The sequence below is a fragment of the Bufo gargarizans genome, chromosome 3 (assembly GCF_014858855.1).
Source record: "Bufo gargarizans isolate SCDJY-AF-19 chromosome 3, ASM1485885v1, whole genome shotgun sequence".
NCBI lineage: Eukaryota > Metazoa > Chordata > Amphibia > Anura > Bufonidae > Bufo > Bufo gargarizans.
Genome location: NC_058082.1, coordinates 424,056,854 through 424,078,457, shown reverse-complemented (window position 1 = coordinate 424,078,457; position 21,604 = coordinate 424,056,854). Strand labels below are relative to the sequence as shown.

Here is a 21,604-nt window from a genome sequence, read left to right as displayed (position 1 = left end):
CTCTGAAGTATCCATTAAGATTCTAACATTAAAATGTGTCTTTTTAGTTGCCATCACATTGGCCATGAGATTAGGTGAGATGCAAGCTCTTTCCATCAACTCTCCTTATATGTCCATTCAGGAGGTCAGGATTACTCTTCTCCCCAATCCAGCATTTTTCCCCAAAGTAGTCTCAGATTTTTACAAGGGCCAGGAAGTGTTTCTCCTTTCCTTATGTGATGACCCTAAGAACCCTAAGGAAACTGAGCTCTATCATTTGGATGTTAGGAGATGTGTGGTGGCTTGTTTAGAGGCTACCAAAGGGTGGAGGAAGACAACCTCTTTGTTTATACAATTTGCAGTTCCTAATAAAGGAAAATCAACTAGCAAAAGTTCAATAGCTAGGTGGATAAGGCAGGCTATCTGTTTAGCTTATATTCCCCTACAGAAGCCGGTTCTCCGGTGATGGTCGGCTCACTCAACAAGATCGGTGGCAACTTGGGCAGAGAGAGCAGCAGCTTCAATCCAAGACATCTGCAAAGCCGCCACTTGGTCATCTCCTTTGACCTTCTTTAAGCACTATAGGTTGGATCTTTCTTCTTCTCACTTGTCCTTTGGTCGTAAGGTTCTCCAGGCCGTGGTCCCATCCTAGTTTTTCTCTGGAATCTCTCATGGTACTGTCATGGACGATAAGGGAAAAATGATAATTACACTTACCAGTAATTTCATTTTCTAGAATCCTAGAGTCCATGACAGCACCCCTAAATTTCCCACCATTTTTACTTCGGTGTTGGTGATGGTTCTTGGGTATTGTCACGGGGTGTGCAAAAAAAAAAGAAGAAGAAAATATAAATATAATTAAACGTGGAGAGTGCATATGCCTTGAGCCAAACCAGTGAGGAAAGTCGGATGACTGGATTTTGGAGGTTTTTCTCGTCTCTGAAAACCACTGAGGAAGAGAGAGGCTCCTCCTTTTTTATACTTGTGGGTTTCCTGTCCTGGGAGGCGGACCCTCTCTCATGGTGCTGTCGTAGACTCTTGAAAATCAAATTACCAGTAAATGTAATTATCATTTTTGTATAACTGACTTCTCGGGCAGTAAAACTGAATGACTGTGTGATCGCCCGGTTAGCGTATACTATGTGACATTTACTCTGTGTTACAGTTTGCATTCCCACTTAATGTCATGATGGCAAACCTGTGGCTCTTCTCTCCTATCATCAGTAGGTAAGACACCTCCATTCTGACGTGCAGACATGTATCTTATACATAATGTTAAATCCGTATATGTAATTGCTGCCTTGATTTTTTATTTAGAGTGTTAGAGCAGAAACCATCGAGCAGTGCCATTGTGCGGACAACTACTGCCATAACCATCTTTAATGCTGGCGTGAAGGTACTGTGCAGCGTATGGTTACTACATCAGTATTTCCTTGGTGCAATAAAATCTTCATGTGACCAATGGAATATGCAGTGGGAGATTTCAGTGTAAGGCCGAATGCACACGGCCGTGATTTTTTTTATTTGGAATGTGATGGATCCCGAATGTTTTGGACACGTCAGCCCCTTAGGATACTTCATGTCAGTCCAAGCTTTAGTTATCCTGCGGAGCTTGTGTATGGAAACTATTGGAATATTACTGTTTAGCACATCATACTTTAGAAATTCAGATTTAGAAGATATGCAAAAGTAAGTTAATCTGTAATAGAAAAACTTTGCAACTTTGTAAATTGGATTCGCAGTTACTATGGCGAGATGAGACACCGTTCAGACCACCAGCCAGCCGGGAAACAGCAGAGTCCTCCAGTATGAGAGCTACGGAAACAGCTTAGCACTGCAAGCTATACTGTTTCTGAGTTAGGGATATAGCATATTTTGCTTTGCCACGCTGTTTCTGTAGCTCTAATGCATGGCAATGGGAGCTACTGAAACAGCGGGCAATGGAGTGCTCTGCTTGTTTCCCAGCTGGGCGTTGGTCGGGACCTAGTCTTATCTCGCCTTAATAACTGCAAGATGAGACCACCCCTTTAAGGCACACTTCCACTTTTCCAAAAAGGAATGTTTTTTTAAACTCAATTTTCATAGGAAAATAATTTTGAAGAATTGTGGCAATTATTTTTTATTTTTTTTTATTTCAATAATACTTTCCAGTGAAAACGAAATACAAATTGATAAAACCTCCTTTATATTCATAAGAAAGATAGGTAAGACTACTTTTACACCTGCAGTTTTAACAGCCTGACAGAATTCTCTGGATTAGGCCGTGCTGGATTCAACCGGAATGCCTGCTGGCCCCATTAAGTATAATGGAGTCTGGTGAAGATTCGGCCACATTCCAGCAAAAATGCCGGGTCAGGCAGCCAGATCGTTGTGCTGCAGGTGTGAAAGTAGCCTGATCCTTTGTCGGTTTACTACTGATGTGAGGGGAAGAATTTACCTGCGAGGTAATTCTCGTTAAATTTGTAGGTGTAGAAATTGATTAATAGTATAACTGCTCCATTGTTCTCTTGATAGGTCTAGATAAAGATGCCCACAGAATAGCATTGCATTGATAGTGTAATGTGTGTCGCTCTAATTGAGTCTTTATAGGGAGGCTTGCTCTGGTTGCACCAATGGTCTGACTAAAAAGTTAAAGGGGAACTAAAGACAGAATCTAAACACAAATAAACAACAAAAGATAATATCCTTATGTGTCTTTGTTATTTGCAGACCATGCAAAACACAATAGAAAAGCAGCGCATTGCTCTCTCAAGCTGCAGCCCTGTCATTTCCCACCTCTCATGTTACTGCGCATGTGCCAGGAAGTGTATGTGGAGGGGTCTAGGTTTAGTCTGGATAACTTTTGTCTACACAGTGAGTGTAAATATTTTGTCAGAAGAAATCTCCTAGTTAGTAATAGTACAAAATAGATTTCGTTACAACATTGTGGAACTGGAATAGACTACAGAATACTATATCTACCAAGATAAATCCCACTCCCTATTCCTAAATGATGCCACAGGAGCAGATTTGCCATTTAGGATCCTAAAAAGAAAAAGCTGGGTTACAGCATGTGAAACTGTAATAGACTACAAAATACTAAATCTACCTAGATAAATCCTACTCCCCACTCAAATATATATCTAAATATAACAAAAAGAGTTTGCATCAACAGTCAGTGACAGAAACTGCCTATTCTGATGGAAACTTTTTGCATCTGTCATAAATCTTTTAGATCTTCGTCTCTAGTGATAGTTGTTACTACTCAAGCATGTAAAGATGTTATGGGGCATCAATGGCCATTACATGGAGAGGGGTATAAGAGGAGAGAACAACAATTCCCAGCAATTTTAGGATGTTATGGGCTATCAGAGGACTTTACAGGTAGTGATTATAAGGCAAGAAGTACAACACCTAGTGTTTGACAACTTGTAGAAGGAAACACTAAGGAAGTGATATAAGGCCCTGCTCTGGCGGTAGAGGCGCTGGCCTCTACATAACTTTGGCTGAACGACCGCCGCTTCTAAATCTACGTCAGTTCCCTTGCAGGCATAGGTTTAGACCATTTTCTACTCCTAAAACAGGGGTAAAAAATTGAAGTGAAGGAGCCAGCCCATCCCCTTTCCCCACCCACTTTTGTAGACCTAGCGGGAGTGGAGAAAAGTTGCAGATAGCGGCACAAAGAATTTTTGGGCCACAATCTGCGCCAGAAATACGGCAAGTATAAATGTATTTCTGTTAGTAAATAACCTAACTTCTCACACATACAGCACATGAGCTCTGCCAAAATGGTGACACCACTCAGGTCTTTATAGGTCCTTCAACACTTCTCTGCACTGTTGAGCTGTGTCTCAGTGGGTAAATGGGGTAAAACCAAATTGGTTGGAGTGTAATGAACAAGTTGAAAAGGCTGGTAGGTGATAGATCTAAGAGAGGGAGACAAAGTGACTTTGGATACCAAGGGCAGGGACTCTTATAGTAGTGCAGGCCAGGGGCGGATTGGCCATAGACCTTACAGGGAAATTTCCTATTTCCTGAACATGATTATGAGGGTGACCATCTTACCTGAGCTGTTGCTTTACAGCAGCCCCATGGGCCATAGACACAATAGGCAAGAGGGGACCTCATTGAATTCTGTGGGAAAGTTTTCTAGGCATGCTCTGTGACTGAAATTCATTGATCTGAACAAGTGCTAGGATTTTTAGGATTTTTTGAAAACCTGGAAAATTAAACCACCGACCACCATTCACATATCCACATAATGGGTCCGCATCCGTTCCGCAATTTTGCGGACCCATTTGTTTGAATGGGTCTGCAAAAGATGCGGATAGCACACTGTGTGCTGTCCCTATCCGCACTTCCGTTCCATGGCCCCCCAAAAAATAGAGAATGTCCTATTCTTGTCCGCAGCCACGGACAAGAAAAGACATTTCTATCACAAAGCAAAAGGCGGAACGCTCATGGCCGGTGTCCGTGTTTTGCGGATCCGCAATTTGCAGACCGGAAAACAGTTGCGTACGTGTGAATGGACCCTAAATGTGTACTATTCCCAATAATGAGGGTTTACCAATCATCAGAAATTTTATGCAGATTACTTAATAACTGGATAAAAATTTGATGAATTTGCGTATGGACAAACTGTACTTGGATAAACACTGAATAGACACTAAAGTGTTGAGGTGCCGATACATATCACTTTCACTTAGGCCAAACCCATCATTTTTAGCAGGACCATCTGACCAAGTAATGTCTATGAGGTGCCCTACTTTCCTGAGACAGATGATGTATGAGAAAAGAAGGCCCAGGTGTTGGATTTCTTTGTGCCTGATCTTTTGTTCTCACAAGAGGTAAGCCACTGTCAAAGGTGTTTGGCAGCGGCTTATTAATTTCCATTAATACATGCTTACGCATCCTAGCATGTATGAGGAGGTCAGGAGAGATGTCTTTCAGCCATCTGCTGTGTATTGCCTTAAAGAGGACCTTTCACCTGGAAAAACATTGTGAACCAAGTATACTGACATATACAGCAGCGCCCAGGGATCTCACTGCACTTACTATTATCCCTGGGCACCGCTCCTTTCTCTCGTTATGTCCTCCAGTATGTTCGGGGACTTGGTTATAGTAGGCGGAGACTTAGGACTCTTGGTTATAGTAGGCGGAGTCTGCCCTTGTTCTGCTGGGCGTCTCCTCCTCCTAGGCTGTAGCGCTGGCCAATCGCAGCGCATAGCTCACAACCTGGGAGTATTTTATTTTTTTTCTCCCAGGCTGTGAGCTGTGCGCTGCGATTGGCCAGCGCTACAGCCTAGGAGGAGGAGACGCCCAGCAGAACAAGGGCAGTCTCCTCCTACTATAACAAAGTCCCTGAACATACCGGAGGACATAACGGGAGAACGGAGCGGCGCCCAGGGATAATAGTAAGTGCAGTGAGATCCCTGGGCACCGCATGCATGTATATGTCAGGATACTTAGTTCACAATGTTTTTCCGGTGAAAGGTCCTCTTTAAGTCCTGGAATACCCCTTCAAGACTTTGTCCACATTGCCATTATTTTTATAGGAGTCATGACATATCCAAGTATATCATCAAGTATATGTTGCAGAAATTAGCACTCCTAACTCTGTATCATTACCTGTCTGCTGTCTCATATATGGCACCACAGTGGGGAATGTGTTTCATCCAGTTTCTTACCGCTTGCATGTATTTTTATTCAGGAAAATGTGATCCCTCACACGGCAAGAGCTACTGTCAACTTCCGACTTCACCCAGCCCAGACAGTTGACGAGGTAAGAAATGTTCAATTTTCTGTAGACAAAGTTATAGCTGGATGATTATTCAGATCACATATCACGTCTCAAAAAGAGAAAAGACAGACGTTCAAGATGCCTACGAGGAACTTGTTAGAGAGTACATTATACTGTCTGTCTACATATGTTTTGTACACAGTTGTTCATAGGAAAGTTTCATGTTTGTGCTCTGGCAATAGGTCACCAACCCTATAGCCAGTCCAAAAAGACAGATCCTATATATTTTCCATATTACAGATGGTGCATGTTTACATTCAATTGAGATACAATGAACTGAGATGACACTACCATTACTTGTTCAAATGGTATATGGGGGCCTTTGATTAAACCACGATCATGCAGCAGTGCTTCTCAGAGCCCTCTGCACCATCAGGTTTAATTTACTCCGTTTTCCAGAGAACGGATCCCTTATACTATCTATGAATCCATATTCTGCATGCTGGAAAAGTTGAGCATTTCTGATGAAAACTTAAAGGGGTTTTCCCATCTCAGACAATGGGGGCATATTGCTATGGACCCCTACCTACAATGAGAACGGAGCTGGGAAATGAACGGAAGGCGCACTGTGCATGTGCAGCCGAACTCCATTCATTGCTATGGGGCCGCCGAAAATAGCCGAGGCTCGTCTGCCCCAAAGAAATGAATGGGAGCATTGACCGCGCATGCGTGGTGCTCTCCCATTCACCTCTATGGGAACAGCGCTTGGTGGTGGACGGACCCCGTGAAATCAGCCACAGCGCTCCCCTCTTCGTTCTCGTTGTAGGTGCCAGTGGTGGGACCCACGCTTATCTGACAATGGGGGCAAATCCTAGCGAAGGGAATGGGAATACCCCTTTAAGAGCCCTCTGAGAAGGGCTACTACACAATCATAGTTCACCAAATGTTTAATGAATTTTAGCAGGCTTGGGAGATATGAGGGTCCTGGAGGAGGGAACAAAATATTTTAAGGGAGTCTGTCACCTTCAAAATCAGTTTAATTCCACAATGTAGTGTACAAGGCCCAAATCACATCTTTAACTTTCTTGTGAAAATCCATTACTCTAACCCTAAGAAATGCATCTTTTTATTTTATGCAAATTAATGTTTTTGGTGCACCCTGGGTACGGCTGCTTCGTTCGGTGCACCTGGCTTCCTATGGGTCATCGCTACTGGTTCTGAAGTCTCAGGGACGATCAATCAAACAAGAGGGCGAGGCTCTCTGTGGTGACATGCTATCGGAACAAAGGTGCATCAAACAGAGGGGCCGTCCGTAGTGCTCCAAAAGTCTTATTTGCATAAAAATAAAAAGAGGCATTTGTCAGGCTTGGAGGCTGAGACTTTCAGAAGGAAGGTATGGTTCTGCTCTGGGGCACTTACCCTGCATGATGGTATGCTTACTTTGAAACTGATTTTAGAGGTGACAGGCTCCTTTAAATATCAAACGTCAATCTTCTAATTATATTACACACATTTGAATAGATTTAATAATTTTAAATAATGTCTATGACCACACATTTGAAGTTATTATATTTAACCTATTTATTATCACTCATTTTGACACTCACTGTGCTGTTTCTCCTTGTGATAGCATTTATGATGATGTTAATCAGTTTTACCTCGTATCAAACTCTTTGCGCTCAGGTCTTACCAAGTGTGGTATTCTCTTCATCTGTTGTATGTAAAAAAAATTAATGAATTCATTGTGTAATGAGACATTCTATAATTTGCTGATATACTTGGTATATTATAGTCATACAACTCTTCACCAATTTGAAAATGTGTTCACTGTAAAAGTGTACCTGAAAGCTCCTGCCCTGCGCTCACTCCACTTCGCTCTGCTAATAGCCTGCAGATCGGTACACGCTATTAGCAGAGAGGAGCAAGCACAGGGCAGGAGACATTGCTCTCTTGCTTGTGGCCACTCTGCTAGTGCCTGACACAGCCTGTGTAATCCAGGCTTTAGCAGAGCAGCGGGAGTTGGTACAGACAGAAGCTGCCACGTGCTATGGAGCTCCTGCCTGTACATCGCTCAGTGCAGCTGCTGGGGAATCTGTACTCCCATACACAACAGTGTATGGGGGTACGGATTCTAAAGCGCAATATTTCGCTAGGAAAAAAAAAAAAGCATATAAGAAAACAAAATTTCAGCACATCTAGAACAGGTTTACAGGTGAAACTCGAAAAATGTAAATATCATGCAAACTTTCAATTAGTTCAATTATATATATTAGTTTCACCTTTTAAGTTGCATTACTGAAATAAATGAACTTTGCATAATATTCCAATTTTTCGAGTTTCACCTGTAAATAAAGTTATTATGAATGTTGAGGGACACTTTAAAACTGGGTTACACTATGCTGCCCTTGTTACAATAAAATACTGTTTTTACAGGTAAAATGTTATGCAATTTGCCTGTGAAAAGAGAAATAGCATGCATTTTTTACAATGCTGTTTTTGTAAATTTTTATTTCCGTGAGAAAAATGCAGTGTGTAAACCCATCCTTATTGTATGAAAATATCCATGATCACATTCAAAAACTGACCTCCCTCATCCTAATCACTGCTCGTGCTTTGTTCAATTTGTATCAAGTCTAGACAGTCCTGTGTGATTAAAAAAAAAATACCTGGATTTTAGACCCTCCTGTGGTTAAGATGCAGCTTGTTTGTGGCCAAGTACCGATGGCCATACAAGGCACAGCAGCATTATATTAAAGTTTACCTACCATGGAAACAGCATAGCTTGCTGTGCTACGCTGTTTCTGTAGCTCCCATGTACTGCCACCTGGAGGTCATGGCGTAATCTTACGTCACCTTAGTAACAGCAAAATGAAATAACCCCTTTTAATTAGAACACATTGTTTATTCAGTATTCGTTTGTTAATGGAAAGACAGTTTTGTCGGTTACAGCCATTACCAATGAAGACTGGGACAAGTGGCTCGATCTTGATGTGATCAGAAGTGTGGTGCTCTAGATTCAACCCAGCATCCTTTTGAGCCCATTTCCTTCAGAGACTGATTGCAGCCAAGATTCCCCTCTAGCTTAGAAAAGGACGTGGAAGACCCTCTAGAACTGAAATGGGTCCATCTCAACCTGTTACTGCCACAGAGAAGCTGAGAGAGTATGCTTGCAACAAAAATCAAGATGGCGCCTGCAGCGCGGAATTGACGCCATACTGATGAAGCTATTGTAGAGCCAGGCACTCCAAACTCTGATGCCCATTCATTATTGCCACATACCTTCTCACATCTCTGAGTTTCTCTTTTCTATCCCTCTCCTGTTTATAGTTTTGATGCATCCACTTAAGTATATATTTGCCACCTATAGGTATCCTTTATGGTTATCTGACACCCTGTTTAGAGTTAAACTTATACACTGTGGTACTTTCTACTGACCCGCTATTACTGTCAAGAAATAGGTAACTTGTAATGTTTATTCTATTTGATTCTTCTCTGTTTTCTATTCTTCTTCATTTTCTTACTTTTGGTAGCCTCCTTTATTGATGCCATGTATATTGCCATGCCATTTGAGTGGAAGTACCTCGCAGATGTATTTATTTTTGGCTCTGTGCCCTTAGATTTTATCCCTATGTTCTTGATGACTTTGGCTCTGTCTGAGCTAATTATCAGAATAGATTTTAGTTCCTATGGATTTTTTGTTTGAACTTCTCCTCTAGATGGTGCTCTAGCTCTTCTGTATACGTAGATGTTGGCTGTACTCTCATTTAGGTGGGCCGCTGTAAGTGGTAATGTTCTATAGATTTAGTTTTTTTCCTCATTCCTATCCTTGCCCTATTTAATTGGTGAACCCTCTTTCTGATTTAATTTCTCGCCGGAGGGCCGCACTAGACATGGTATAAACTTCGTGGGCCAGAACCAGGTAGCTTTGCCAGAAAGAAATGCAAACACTTTGAGGGGGCATTTGTGAGCATTACTACTGTAAAGGGGCAAATATCTGGGCATTTTTTTCTGTGAAGGGGCACATCTGGGCATTACCCCTGTGAAGGGGTAACATCTGGGCATTACCCCTGGGAAGGGGACACATCTGGGCATTACCCCTGGGAAGGGGACACATCTGGGCATTACCCCTGGGAAGGGGACACATCTGGGCATTACCCCTGGGAAGGGGACACATCTGGGCATTACCCCTGGGAAGGGGACACATCTGGGCATTACCCCCCTGGGAAGGGGGCACATCTGGGCATTACCCCCCTGGGAAGGGGGCACATCTGGGCATTACCCCCCTGGGAAGGGGGCACATCTGGGCATTACCCCCCTGGGAAGGGGGCACATCTGGGCATTACCCCCCTGGGAAGGGGGCACATCTGGGCATTACCCCCCTGGGAAGGGGGCACATCTGGGCATTACCCCCCTGGGAAGGGGGCACATCTGGGCATTACCCCCCCCCCCTGGGAAGGGGGCACATCTGGGCATTACCCCCCCCCCCTGGGAAGGGGGCACATCTGGGCATTACCCCCCCCCCCTGGGAAGGGGGCACATCTGGGCATTACCCCCCCCCCTGGGAAGGGGGCACATCTGGGCATTACCCTGGGAAGGGAAGGGAACATCTGGGCATTACCCCTGGGAAGGGGACACATCTGGGCATTACCCCTGGGAAGGGGACACATCTGGGCATTACCCCTGGGAAGGGGACACATCTGGGCATTACCCCTGGGAAGGGGACACATCTGGGCATTACCCCCTGGGAAGGGGGCACATCTGGGCATTACCCCCTGGGAAGGGGGCACATCTGGGCATTACCCCCTGGGAAGGGGGCACATCTGGGCATTACCCCCTGGGAAGGGGGCACATCTGGGCATTACCCCCTGGGAAGGGGGCACATCTGGGCATTACCCCCTGGGAAGGGGGCACATCTGGGCATTACCCCCTGGGAAGGGGGCACATCTGGGCATTACCCCCCCTGGGAAGGGGGCACATCTGGGCATTACCCCCCCCCCCTGGGAAGGGGGCACATCTGGGCATTACCCCCCCCCTGGGAAGGGGGCACATCTGGGCATTACCCCCCCCCCTGGGAAGGGGGCACATCTGGGCATTACCCCCCCCCCCTGGGAAGGGGCACATCTGGGCATTACCCCCCCCCTGGGAAGGGGGCACATCTGGGCATTACCCCCCCCCCTGGGAAGGGGGCACATCTGGGCATTACCCCCCCCCTGGGAAGGGGGCACATCTGGGCATTACCCCCCCCCCCTGGGAAGGGGGCACATCTGGGCATTACCCCCCCCCCCTGGGAAGGGGGCACATCTGGGCATTACCCCCCCCCCCTGGGAAGGGGGCACATCTGGGCATTACCCCCCCCCTGGGAAGGGGGCACATCTGGGCATTACCCCCCCCCTGGGAAGGGGGCACATCTGGGCATTACCCCCCCCCCTGGGAAGGGGGCACATCTGGGCATTACCCCCCCCCCCCTGGGAAGGGGGCACATCTGGGCATTACCCCCCCCCTGGGAAGGGGGCACATCTGGGCATTACCCCCCCCTGGGAAGGGGGCACATCTGGGCATTACCCCCCCCCTGGGAAGGGGGCACATCTGGGCATTACCCCCCCCTGGGAAGGGGGCACATCTGGGCATTACCCCCCCCTGGGAAGGGGGCACATCTGGGCATTACCCCCCCCTGGGAAGGGGGCACATCTGGGCATTACCCCCCCCCTGGGAAGGGGGCACATCTGGGCATTACCCCCCCCCTGGGAAGGGGGCACATCTGGGCATTACCCCCCCCCCCCCCCCCCCCTGGGAAGGGGGCACATCTGGGCATTACCCCCCCCCCCTGGGAAGGGGGCACATCTGGGCATTACCCCCCCCCCCCCTGGGAAGGGGGCACATCTGGGCATTACCCCCCCCCCCCTGGAAGGGGGCACATCTGGGCATTTTGTAGTAGGATGCCCTCTGTGCCTCCTTTATAATAGTAATGCCCTCTGTGCCTCCTTTATAATAGTAATGCCCTCTGTGCCTCCTTTATAATAGTAATGCCCTCTGTGCCTCCTTTATAATAGTAATGCCCTCTGTGCCTCCTTTATAATAGTAATGCCCTCTGTGCCTCCTTTATAATAGTAATGCCCTCTGTGCCTCCTTTATAATAGTAATGCCCTCTGTGCCTCCTTTATAATAGTAATGCCCTCTGTGCCTCCTTTATAATAGTAATGCCCTCTGTGCCTCCTTCACAGTAATAATGCCCATTGTGCCCCCTCTATAGTAATAGTGCCCTATGTGTCCCTTTGTAATAGTGATGCCCTCTGTGCCCCCTTCACAGTAATAATGCCCTGACACACACACACCACAGTGGTGTTAACTGAAGCAGCAGCAAGTTCAGCTCGGCTACAGTTTATATTTGCGCACACACTGTCTGTGACACACAACACTGGTGGTCACTTCAATTCACTACAAGGCACACAGCCGTTTTCAGGAGGACTAGAGAGGAGCACTGGATCGAGCGAGCGGCTGCAAAGATGGATTTTTTTTTTTCCTACCTAGAGGAGGGTCGGCTGCGGCTGGCAGCGAGCATACAAGCGAGTGTGATAGGTGAGAGCACACTCCCTGACTCAAAGCACACACGCTACTTCATAGGCTGATCCCCCTGCTGCGGCGCTGCCCACGTGACCTCCCCTCCTCTGTCTCTGTCACTGCTGGCTGCGCTCATCCCACCTGAGCCATTCAGTTAATTATTCACTGAATGGCAATGGCCAGCCGAGATGCGCTCTCACTCACAGTTCGCTGCCTGATGCCGGCGGCACTGCACCCCCTGTATAGCTGACTGTGCCGCAAGCCCTGCCTTCGTTCACTGCACGGGCCGCTTAACACAGCTGGGTTGGGCATCACTGCTTTAGACCCTTCTCCTTTCTACAGGTCATATAATTTATCCTGTATCTAGTCTTTGTGCTAACGAGTTACAAATATTTTGTTTTATTTGTTACTGTGTAGCTTTTATACAAATACGGCGCTATTGTGATTGCCCAGTGAATTGCAGTTTGTTTGAATTTTTATTTCTCTCACTTTGCTCTCAGCTGCTATGATGGCTAACCTAAAAGTGCATCTGTCACCATGATCAACCCAGGCATGATTCAATCATTAGTAATAGCACTGTTCAGATTCTCTGCGTTTGTGGGACAATGTGTAATTGATTAAACAGCGGACTTGTGAGAAGAGCCAGATTAAGGCCCCCATAAACATTAGTGCAATGTTGGCCAAACCCATCGAGAATGGCGAGACAGTCTGTCTATGGGGAGCTCCCATACCCCCCGAACAGATGATCTTTGGGGGGAGAGAAGTTGGGTTAAATGGATGTTTTCAAAAAATTGATTAATTATACCACCTCTTCAGGTATGTGTTCGTGGTATCTAATTACACCCAAATATAACAGATAAGTATTGTAAACTGGGATTCAATAAAACGTAACCTTTACTGGGTTATTTAAAATAATATATCACGCTGGGTGAGAGACGACAGTGACAACAATTACCTCCACTATATCAATTCATAAACTATTGAATGAATGGAAAAAAGGGTGGATCTCACCTCGTCTGGGTAGGGTCCACAACCATGGAGGAAGGTCCTGGCGGTGGTAATACCTTTTACCGATGTGACCAGGGTGCTGATGTTGTGGTTGGCACAAAATTCACTCCTAATACGCCCTATTATGGCTTTCCTGCCTTTCTAGGGGCCAAGGGGCTGTTCTAATGGCCAGCCTACCACAATGGAGCACCCGCCCCGACAGGGGCGACCCCACACCGAACCTTTCCCTCAGTATGGGTCTAAAGTTCTATAAAGCCCTAACTACAACGCCCTACATGACATGTTTCTGTCTTTTTTTTCAGACATCATCAGGGGACTTCACACATGTATTCCAGGGCAACTACAAATAGAAATTACAGACAAACACTAAATATAGGTCACAACTATCTGAGTACCGCATGTACAGTAACTTATCAGCCGACTCAGTATACTTACTAGAGATCAAGGTGATTTTAGCCTCGCATCATCAAACAGGATAGTGGGTAATTCTTATCCTCACTGTTACAAGGGAAGTGTCCCATGTCAGTCAGTGTCTCACCACAAATAACGGTGATTTGGGTGAGCACTAAATAGTTGTTAACCGCCTCCTCATATACCTCTACTCACGGTAAGTGTACGCCCCCCATGATTACTTGCCTCACCTGTCCGGGTCCCTCAGGATGCTTGTTATACCATGTGGAACGCACGCCGCTCACGTGCGTTCCACCGGACCGGAAGCTAGAATCACATGGTGCTGGCTAAACCGGAAGTGTGGTCAGGGCCTGAGTCAGAGCGTTGCTAGTTGCATAGCAACCTCTAGGCTCATGACGCACGGCCCGATTGCAAAGCAAATGATGGCTTGCCTGCTCTTTGTATACACACTAAATTGGCAGGACAGCCAAACGCACGCCGCACTACTCAGAATGACGGCTGATAACTGGGCCAGGGGACCAGATGTATATCAGATGGAGTGCAAGCTGTAGCACATTTCATCCGGTTAAACAAGTCCACCATCAGATCCCATGCGCTCATCATTTAGATGAGATCACATGGGACCCAAGGGGGACTAAGTCAGACTCCCGCATATTTTATCAGGTTACCCCTGTTAATATTCTAGCCAAGTCCACCATCAAATCCCATACGCCCATTATGAGAGCACATGAGATCCAAGGGGGACTTAGTCAGATCACATCCATCCTAATTCGCCTTTTATTGCGACTTAGATCACAAAAAGCAGCAATAGTTCTGTTGTTCATTTAAGCCGGATGGATAAACCGTTCTAAGATAGAAGATCCATTTCGCCTCGCATTGCAGGATCCTTTTATCAAAATCGCCCCGTCTCATTCCTGGCTTAATTTTTTCAATTCCCATGAAGGAAAGGCAATCCAATCTGCCATCATGTTTGGTGTTCACATGTTGTGCCACCGATGTATCTCTGCCATTCCTTATGTCGCTCAGATGCTCTCCTATTCTAATTCTCAACTCCCTACCAGTCTTCCCGACATATTCCTTTCCGCATTCGCATGTGATTTTGTAAACCAATCCCATGCTTCTGCAGTTAATAAAGTCCGTAATTGTGTAGACTTTGCCGGTATTATTGCTCCTAAATGACTTTGCTTTGGCCATGCGGAAGATGCGTGGCGTGCCCCTTTATGGCCAAAGCAAAGTCATTTAGGAGCAATAATAACGGCAAAGTCTACACAATTACAGACTTTATAAAGCTGTCAGTATGATCCTATAGAAGTAACCTTAAGCAGAGGCACACAGCATTATAAATCAGTATAATGCCATGTGCTCCTGCAAGTCCAGAACGGAGGATCATGCTCACACATTGAGTGCTCATGTGAAACAGCCCTTAGTGACATACTGATGTACTTCACTGGCTCTTCTAGAAACTTGATTATTGGACACTTGTCAGCTTCTTTAGTTTATGGAAATAAACACTTTTAATGACAATGAGATCAGTGGAAGATGGATCAAAGGTTAAAATATGCATTCTCATACATGCTAGAAAACCTTTAGCCAATTAACTATCATGAAGTATAAAGAGGAGTAAGTCCTCATTATGCATATCGATGTTTGGAGGTTGTCAGATAAGGCCGGGTTCACATTACCGTTTTGTTTTCCGTTCTTCTGATCCATCAGAAGAACAGAAAAGAAAAAAAAAAAAAAACAGATCCATTATTTTTAGCTTCAATTTGCACTAAAAATAACTGATGTATTTCTTGTGAACATCGGTTATGATCAGTTTTGACCAGAGATCAGTTATTTTTGATGAGAGAAAAGGCTCTGCATGCAGGACATTTTCTCCCGGGAAACATGAGTGATCTCTGACGGAAGTGACACAGATTAGTAGATGTATACTCGGGGTCAGAGGTTCAATAGTCGTGGCCCAGTGTATAGTTACTCAGAGGTGTCTCAAATTATCACAATTGAGCTGAGTGTGCCTTATTAAAGTTATTTAAAACATAACTTTTATTTAGTCAAATTTTTTTTAATATTGTGACACTATATTAAAACAATGCTGTTGATGCACTGCTTTATTGGAGGGATGTCGGGTGATGCTAGCAGCTCTAGTCCCATATCATTCAAGCGGCAGTTTTGTCAGAGGGGTCACTTGAAACAATGTGTTTTGCGGGTTGCTCGGCCTAGGTTCTTTCCCTAAATAAGCTAATCCAAGAGAGCTGGGAGAACCCTAACAGGCTGTATTCCGGGCACCCGCCCTTAAAAGGGCGACCCACATCCGCTGGAACCTTGGGTCTATTGCTGCTATGCCCTGACAACTAATCCTTCCTCAAAATTGTCCGACGCGTTTCACCACATAAGTGACACAAATTGATGCAAACTGATCATAAGTGATGCTAAAAATAACGGATCCGTGGTTTGTTTGTTTTTCTGTTCTTCTGACTGATCAGAAAATCGGAAAACTAAACAGTGATGGGAACTTTTAACCAATTAAGAATTGTGAAGTGTACAGAGGTGTGACTTTTCTTGCGTATGGTGATGTTCTAAAGTCGACATAGAAATTAATCTTAATGTATCTGTGATGTAATAAAATCTGAAACATTGCGGTACACTGCGGCAAACTTGAATTATACAAACGATCTCTCCTTTGTTCTCTGGGGTATAAAAGTTTGAGTTTTGAGATAGGGGACCATTGTTATCACTACCATTAGCCTTACCATAGTTCACCTCATTGCTGTGTTCTACTTTCCGCCTATATTATTTCCTGTTTTATATACCTTGCTGCTCTGTTGCAAATAAACCTAAGAATCTTTCCAAGGAGAATTTGTTTTAGGAATTTCATACTGCTGCGGATGATTTCCAAATACAGTGACTTTCTCCCCTCACCATTGAATACACCTACATGTTCAGGCAACCTGAACCAAAAGGACCATTCGGCTAATGGTTATTGAGTGTGTATGGCCTGCTTTAGTCTACTGTATTTATTAGGCTGTTGCTGCTTCCATCTCGTATGTATTCCTATACTCTCATACAAAAGTTGGCATAAGAAGAGAAAGAGGGGGCAGCACCATTTCATGAATACAGAAAACTCATAAGGGAATGTTTGTATAGTGGGATAGAATCTGAAAATAGAAATATTGTGATAATTCATCTGCCATCTGTTACTTTGCAGGTGTTGGACATAGTGCGGAACACCATAAATGATGAAAGAGTGGACATTTCAGTTCTTAACTCATTTAATCCTCTGCCTAATAGCCCACATGATGAATCAAACTTTGGGTACCAGACTTTGCAGAAAACTATCCATTCTGTGTTCTCTGCAGCCCCAGTTGCTCCAGGTATGATTTTGTATGGAATCTATTTTACCATTTTTTTGCAAATCTGACCAGTGTCACTTTATGTGGTGATAACTTAAAAATGCTTTGACTTATCCAGGCCACTCTGAGATTTGTTTTTTCGTCACATTTTGTACTTCATGACACTGGTAAAATGGATTTAAAACAAATAATTTTTATTTATAAAATAATACTAAATTTGCCCAAATTTTTTTTTTAAATTGCAAATTTCCAAGTTTCGATTTCTTTACTGCTATAATACATAGTAATACCTACACAAATAGTTATTACTTTATATTCCTCATATGACTACTTTATGTTTTGGATCATTTTGGGAAAGATTTTATTTTTTGGGGATGTTACAAGGCTTAGAACTAAGTTTAGAAGCAAATCTTGAAATTTTTCTGAAATTTTTCAAAACCCACTTTTCAAGGACCAGTTCAGATCTGAAGTCACTTTGTGAGGCTTACATAATAGAAACCACCCAAAATGACCCCATTTTAGAAACTACACCCCTCAAGGTATTCAAAACTGATTTTACAAACTTTGTTAACCCTTTAGGTGTTCCACAAGAATTAATGGAAAATAGAGATACAATTTCAAAATTTCACTTTTTTGGCAGATTTTCCATTTTCATAATTTTTTTCCAGTTACAAAGCAAGGGTTAACAGCCAAACCAAACTCAATATTTATGGTAGCTGATTCTGTAGTGTACAGAAACACTCCGTATGCGGTCGTAAACCGCTGTACGGGCACACGGCAGGGCGCAGAAGGAAAGGAATACCATACGGTTTTTGGAAGGCAGATTTTGCTGGACAGTTTTTTTGACTCCGTGTCCCATTTGAAGCCCCCCTGATGCACCCCTAGAGTAGAAACTCCAAAAAAGTTCCCCCATTTTAGAAACTTTGGGATAGGGTGGCAGTTTTGTTGGTACTAGTTTAGGGTACATATGATTTTTGGTTGCTCTATATTACACTTTTTGTGAGGCAAGGTAACAAGAAATAGCTGTTTTGGCACCGTTTTAATTTTTAGTTATTTATTTACAACATTCATCTGACAGGTTAGATCATGTGGTATTTCTATAGACCAGGTTGTCACAGACGCAGCGATACCTAATATGTATCTTTTTTTTTATTTATGTAAGTTTTACACATTGATTTCATTTTTGAAACAAAAAAAATCATGTTTTAGTGTTTCCATAGTCTGAGAGCCATAGTTTTTGCAGTTTTTAGACGATTATCTTAGGTAGGGGTCATTTTTTTGCGGGATAAGATGACGGTTTGGCACTATTTTGGGGTGTGTATGACTTTTTGATCGCTTGCTATTACACTTTTTGTGATGTAAAGTGACAAAAAATTGTTTACATAGCACAGTTTTTATTTTTTACGGTGTTACGGTGTTCATCTGAGGGGTTAGGTCATGTGATATTTTTATAGAGCCGGTCGATACGGACACGGCGATACCTAATCTGTCAACTTTTTCCCCCCTATTTTTTACAATGGAAGGCAGCCCCCTGGATCTGTGAGATCCAGGGGGCTGCCTTCCATGCCATTAGGTCCCCCCTACAGCCCCACGGGGACCCGATGGCACCGCCACCGCCGCACCAGGTAAAAGCCGCAAACCGCAGGTCTGAATTAATTGTAATTATTTTCGCTGTATCATCTTGAATATTGTATACTGATTTTTACTTCATGAAAACCGAATAAAATGTTGACAAAAAAAAATAAAAATGTTACAGATGAGATAAAATGTAAAAAAAAAATATGTCATGCTGCGTTTCTACTTCCTGTTTCTGTTCTTGATACTGCAGGAGATGGCTGAGAATGCCGCTCAGCCAATCCCAGGCTAAAACAGTAAATCATTGCTACCAGTGATTGCCAGAGTTTCGTTCCTGGGCATTTCTTGCCATTTCAAGAACATCTAATCTGTCTGTCTAAATGGAAAACGACCTGTTGTTTAAATCGCATTTTTTTGTTACACCTTTTTTTTTTTACATTTCTGGTGATTTTTGTTATCATTTTCCATGTCACTACAGTTTTTTAAAAATACCTAAAATCTTGCAGTTTTTGCTCTGGATACTAGGCCTAATAACATGTCTAAACTTGCTGTTCTGCACAGGTATTTTATCAACAGTCATCTCATTATATATAGATAACTCGGGATCTACCATTTACTATGGGGATGTAACAGCTTATGTACACAGGTGGACAAAATTGTTGGTACCCTTCCGTTAAAAGAAAAACCCACAATGGTCACTGAAATACCTTCAAACTGATAAAAGTAAATAAAAATTACTGAAAATCAGACATTTGATTCTGAATTGTGGTTCAACAGAATAATCTATAAAACAAACTAATGAAACTGGCCTGGAGAAAAAAGATGGTACCCTTAACTTAATATTTTGTTGCACAACCTTTTGGGGGTAATCACTGCAATTATGCGATTTCTGTAACTCTCCATGACACTTCTGCAGCTCTCCACAGGTTTTTCAGACTACTTCTTGTGAGCAAACTGCTTCAGTCGTTTCTGGTTTGAAGGGTGCCCTACACCAGGCTGCACGTTTGAGTTCCTTCCACAAATGTTCAATTGGATTTAGATCAGGGCTCATCGGAGGCAACTTCACCATAGTCCAATTCTTTGCTCTTAAGCCATTCTTGGATGTTTTATCTGTGTGTTATGGGTCATTATCCTGTTGGAGGACACAAGACCTGCGACTGAGACCAAGCTTTCTGACACTGGGAGCACATTCTGCTCCAAAATGCCTTGATAAGTCTTGAGATTTCATTGTACCCTACACAGATTCAAGATTCCCTGTGCCAGATGCAGCATAACAGCCCTCAAAACATAACCAAGCCTCCTCCATGTTTCACAGTAGGTACAATGTTCTTTATTTGTATCCTTCATTTTTGCATCTGTGAACATAGAACTCATGTAATTTACCAGAAAGCTCCAGTTTTGTCTCATGTGTCCAAACACATACTTGTCCGTATACATTTTGGCAAATTCCAGTCTTGCTTTCTTGTGATTTGTTTTCAGCAGTGGTTTCCCCCTTGTTCGTCTTCCATTAAAGGAGTTATCCCGTGACTAATGTAAGCAATGAAAATCAGACATCATATAGTATATGACAATTTCTTTCTAACAAAACTAGAAACAGTTCTGTATCTCACATGGATCCAGAGATCTCCCCATTCATTGCTCTGCTAGATTTACATCAAGCTGGCAACTCAAGGGGAGTGCCTTTTCTGCTGCAGCTAAGGGGGCATGCCCATGTTCTCCCTATCCCAGCTCAGGAGCCAGTTGAAAGACGAAACTGAGCATGAGCTGCCTTCTCACTCAGCACTCAGCAGTCAAAGAAATAACAATAAAAACAAACAGCAGGTGGCGCTATACAGATTCATTATATTGAATAATTCTGTTGCTATACTAAATTTTTTATAACATGGAATTGCAAAAGTATTCAGATCCAGGTGCTGGTTTGAACTGTAGAATATTTTTTGGGACAACCCTTTTAAGGCTACTTTGGTTAAGACAGAAACGGGTAATGCGATCTGACACTGGAGTTCACCTCTAATCTCTATTTTATATGTAAAATTGGGAAAGGGGGTGATTTTATAATTTAATATTCAGGTGTTTTTTTTTTTTTTTTTTTTTTTTTTTACTTTTTATTTATTAACTATTACCTCCCCTAGGGGCTAGAACCTGGGATCTTTTAATCCCTTGTCTATTCACCCTAATAGAGCTCTATCAGGGTAAATAGGACTTCACACTCTCGCTGCTGACCTGTGCATAGTACACACAGCATCAGGGAGGTTACCATAGCAGCCAGGGCTTCAGTAGCATCCTGGCTGCCATGGTAACCGATCGGAGCCCCACAATTACACTGCTGGGGCTCCGAAGCTGCCACTGGCACCAATGAGGAGGAGGGGACCCTGTGGCCACTGCCACCAATGATTTTAATACTGGGGGGTGCACTGCGCCACCAATGATTTTAATGCTGGGGAGGGGGGGGCGCACTGCGCCACCAATGATTTTATACTGGGGAGAAGTGAGGAGGGGGGCGCACTGCGCCACCAATGATAATTAACGTTTAATACAGGAGGCTGGGTTCGGGCAGCAGAATCGCATAGCCATCACCCAGTCTCTATGACCAGGAAGCTGCGATCGGCAATTAACCCCGGGGATTAACTGCCGCTGTTCGCAGCTTCCCTTCATAGAGGCTGGGCGACTGCTATGGAATCCTGCACCCAGCCTCCTGTATTTGTATTAAATGTTAACTATCATTGGTGGCGCAGTGCGCCCGCCCCTCTCTCTCATTGGTGGCAGCGGCGGCACAGGGGTCACTCTTTCCCTCCCCCTGTGCCGTTGCTGCCACCAATGAGAGAGGGGGGTGGACGCACTGTGCCACCAATGTCAGTTAACGTTTAATACAAATAGAGGAGGCTGGGTGCAGAATTACATAGCCGTCACCCAGTCTCTATGAAAGGAAGCTGCGATCAGCGGCAGTTAACTCCGGGGGTTAACGGCCGCTGATGGCCGCTGATCGCCGCTTCCTGTCATAGAG

At 44.2% G+C, this 21,604-nt stretch overlaps 1 protein-coding gene and 1 long non-coding RNA gene across 3 annotated transcripts in view; one reads left to right on the top strand and one right to left on the bottom strand.

Moving 5' to 3' along the window:
• Positions 1-21,604, top strand: part of LOC122933446 (N-fatty-acyl-amino acid synthase/hydrolase PM20D1-like) — a 79,015-nt gene that overhangs the window by 42,284 nt on the left and 15,127 nt on the right. For both annotated transcript variants that reach the window (XM_044288443.1, XM_044288441.1), the window contains 4 exons: positions 1,145-1,206; positions 1,297-1,375; positions 5,669-5,740; positions 16,881-17,046. In XM_044288443.1, coding sequence (XP_044144378.1) covers positions 1,145-1,206; positions 1,297-1,375; positions 5,669-5,740; positions 16,881-17,046 — 379 coding nt within the window. The remainder of the gene's footprint in view (positions 1-1,144; positions 1,207-1,296; positions 1,376-5,668; positions 5,741-16,880; positions 17,047-21,604) is intronic.
• Positions 5,627-8,555, bottom strand: LOC122933449. The gene is made up of 3 exons (XR_006388440.1): positions 8,464-8,555; positions 7,357-7,409; positions 5,627-5,759 (listed from the first exon to the last, which is right to left on the bottom strand). It is a non-coding gene; the product is annotated as an uncharacterized LOC122933449 (long non-coding RNA).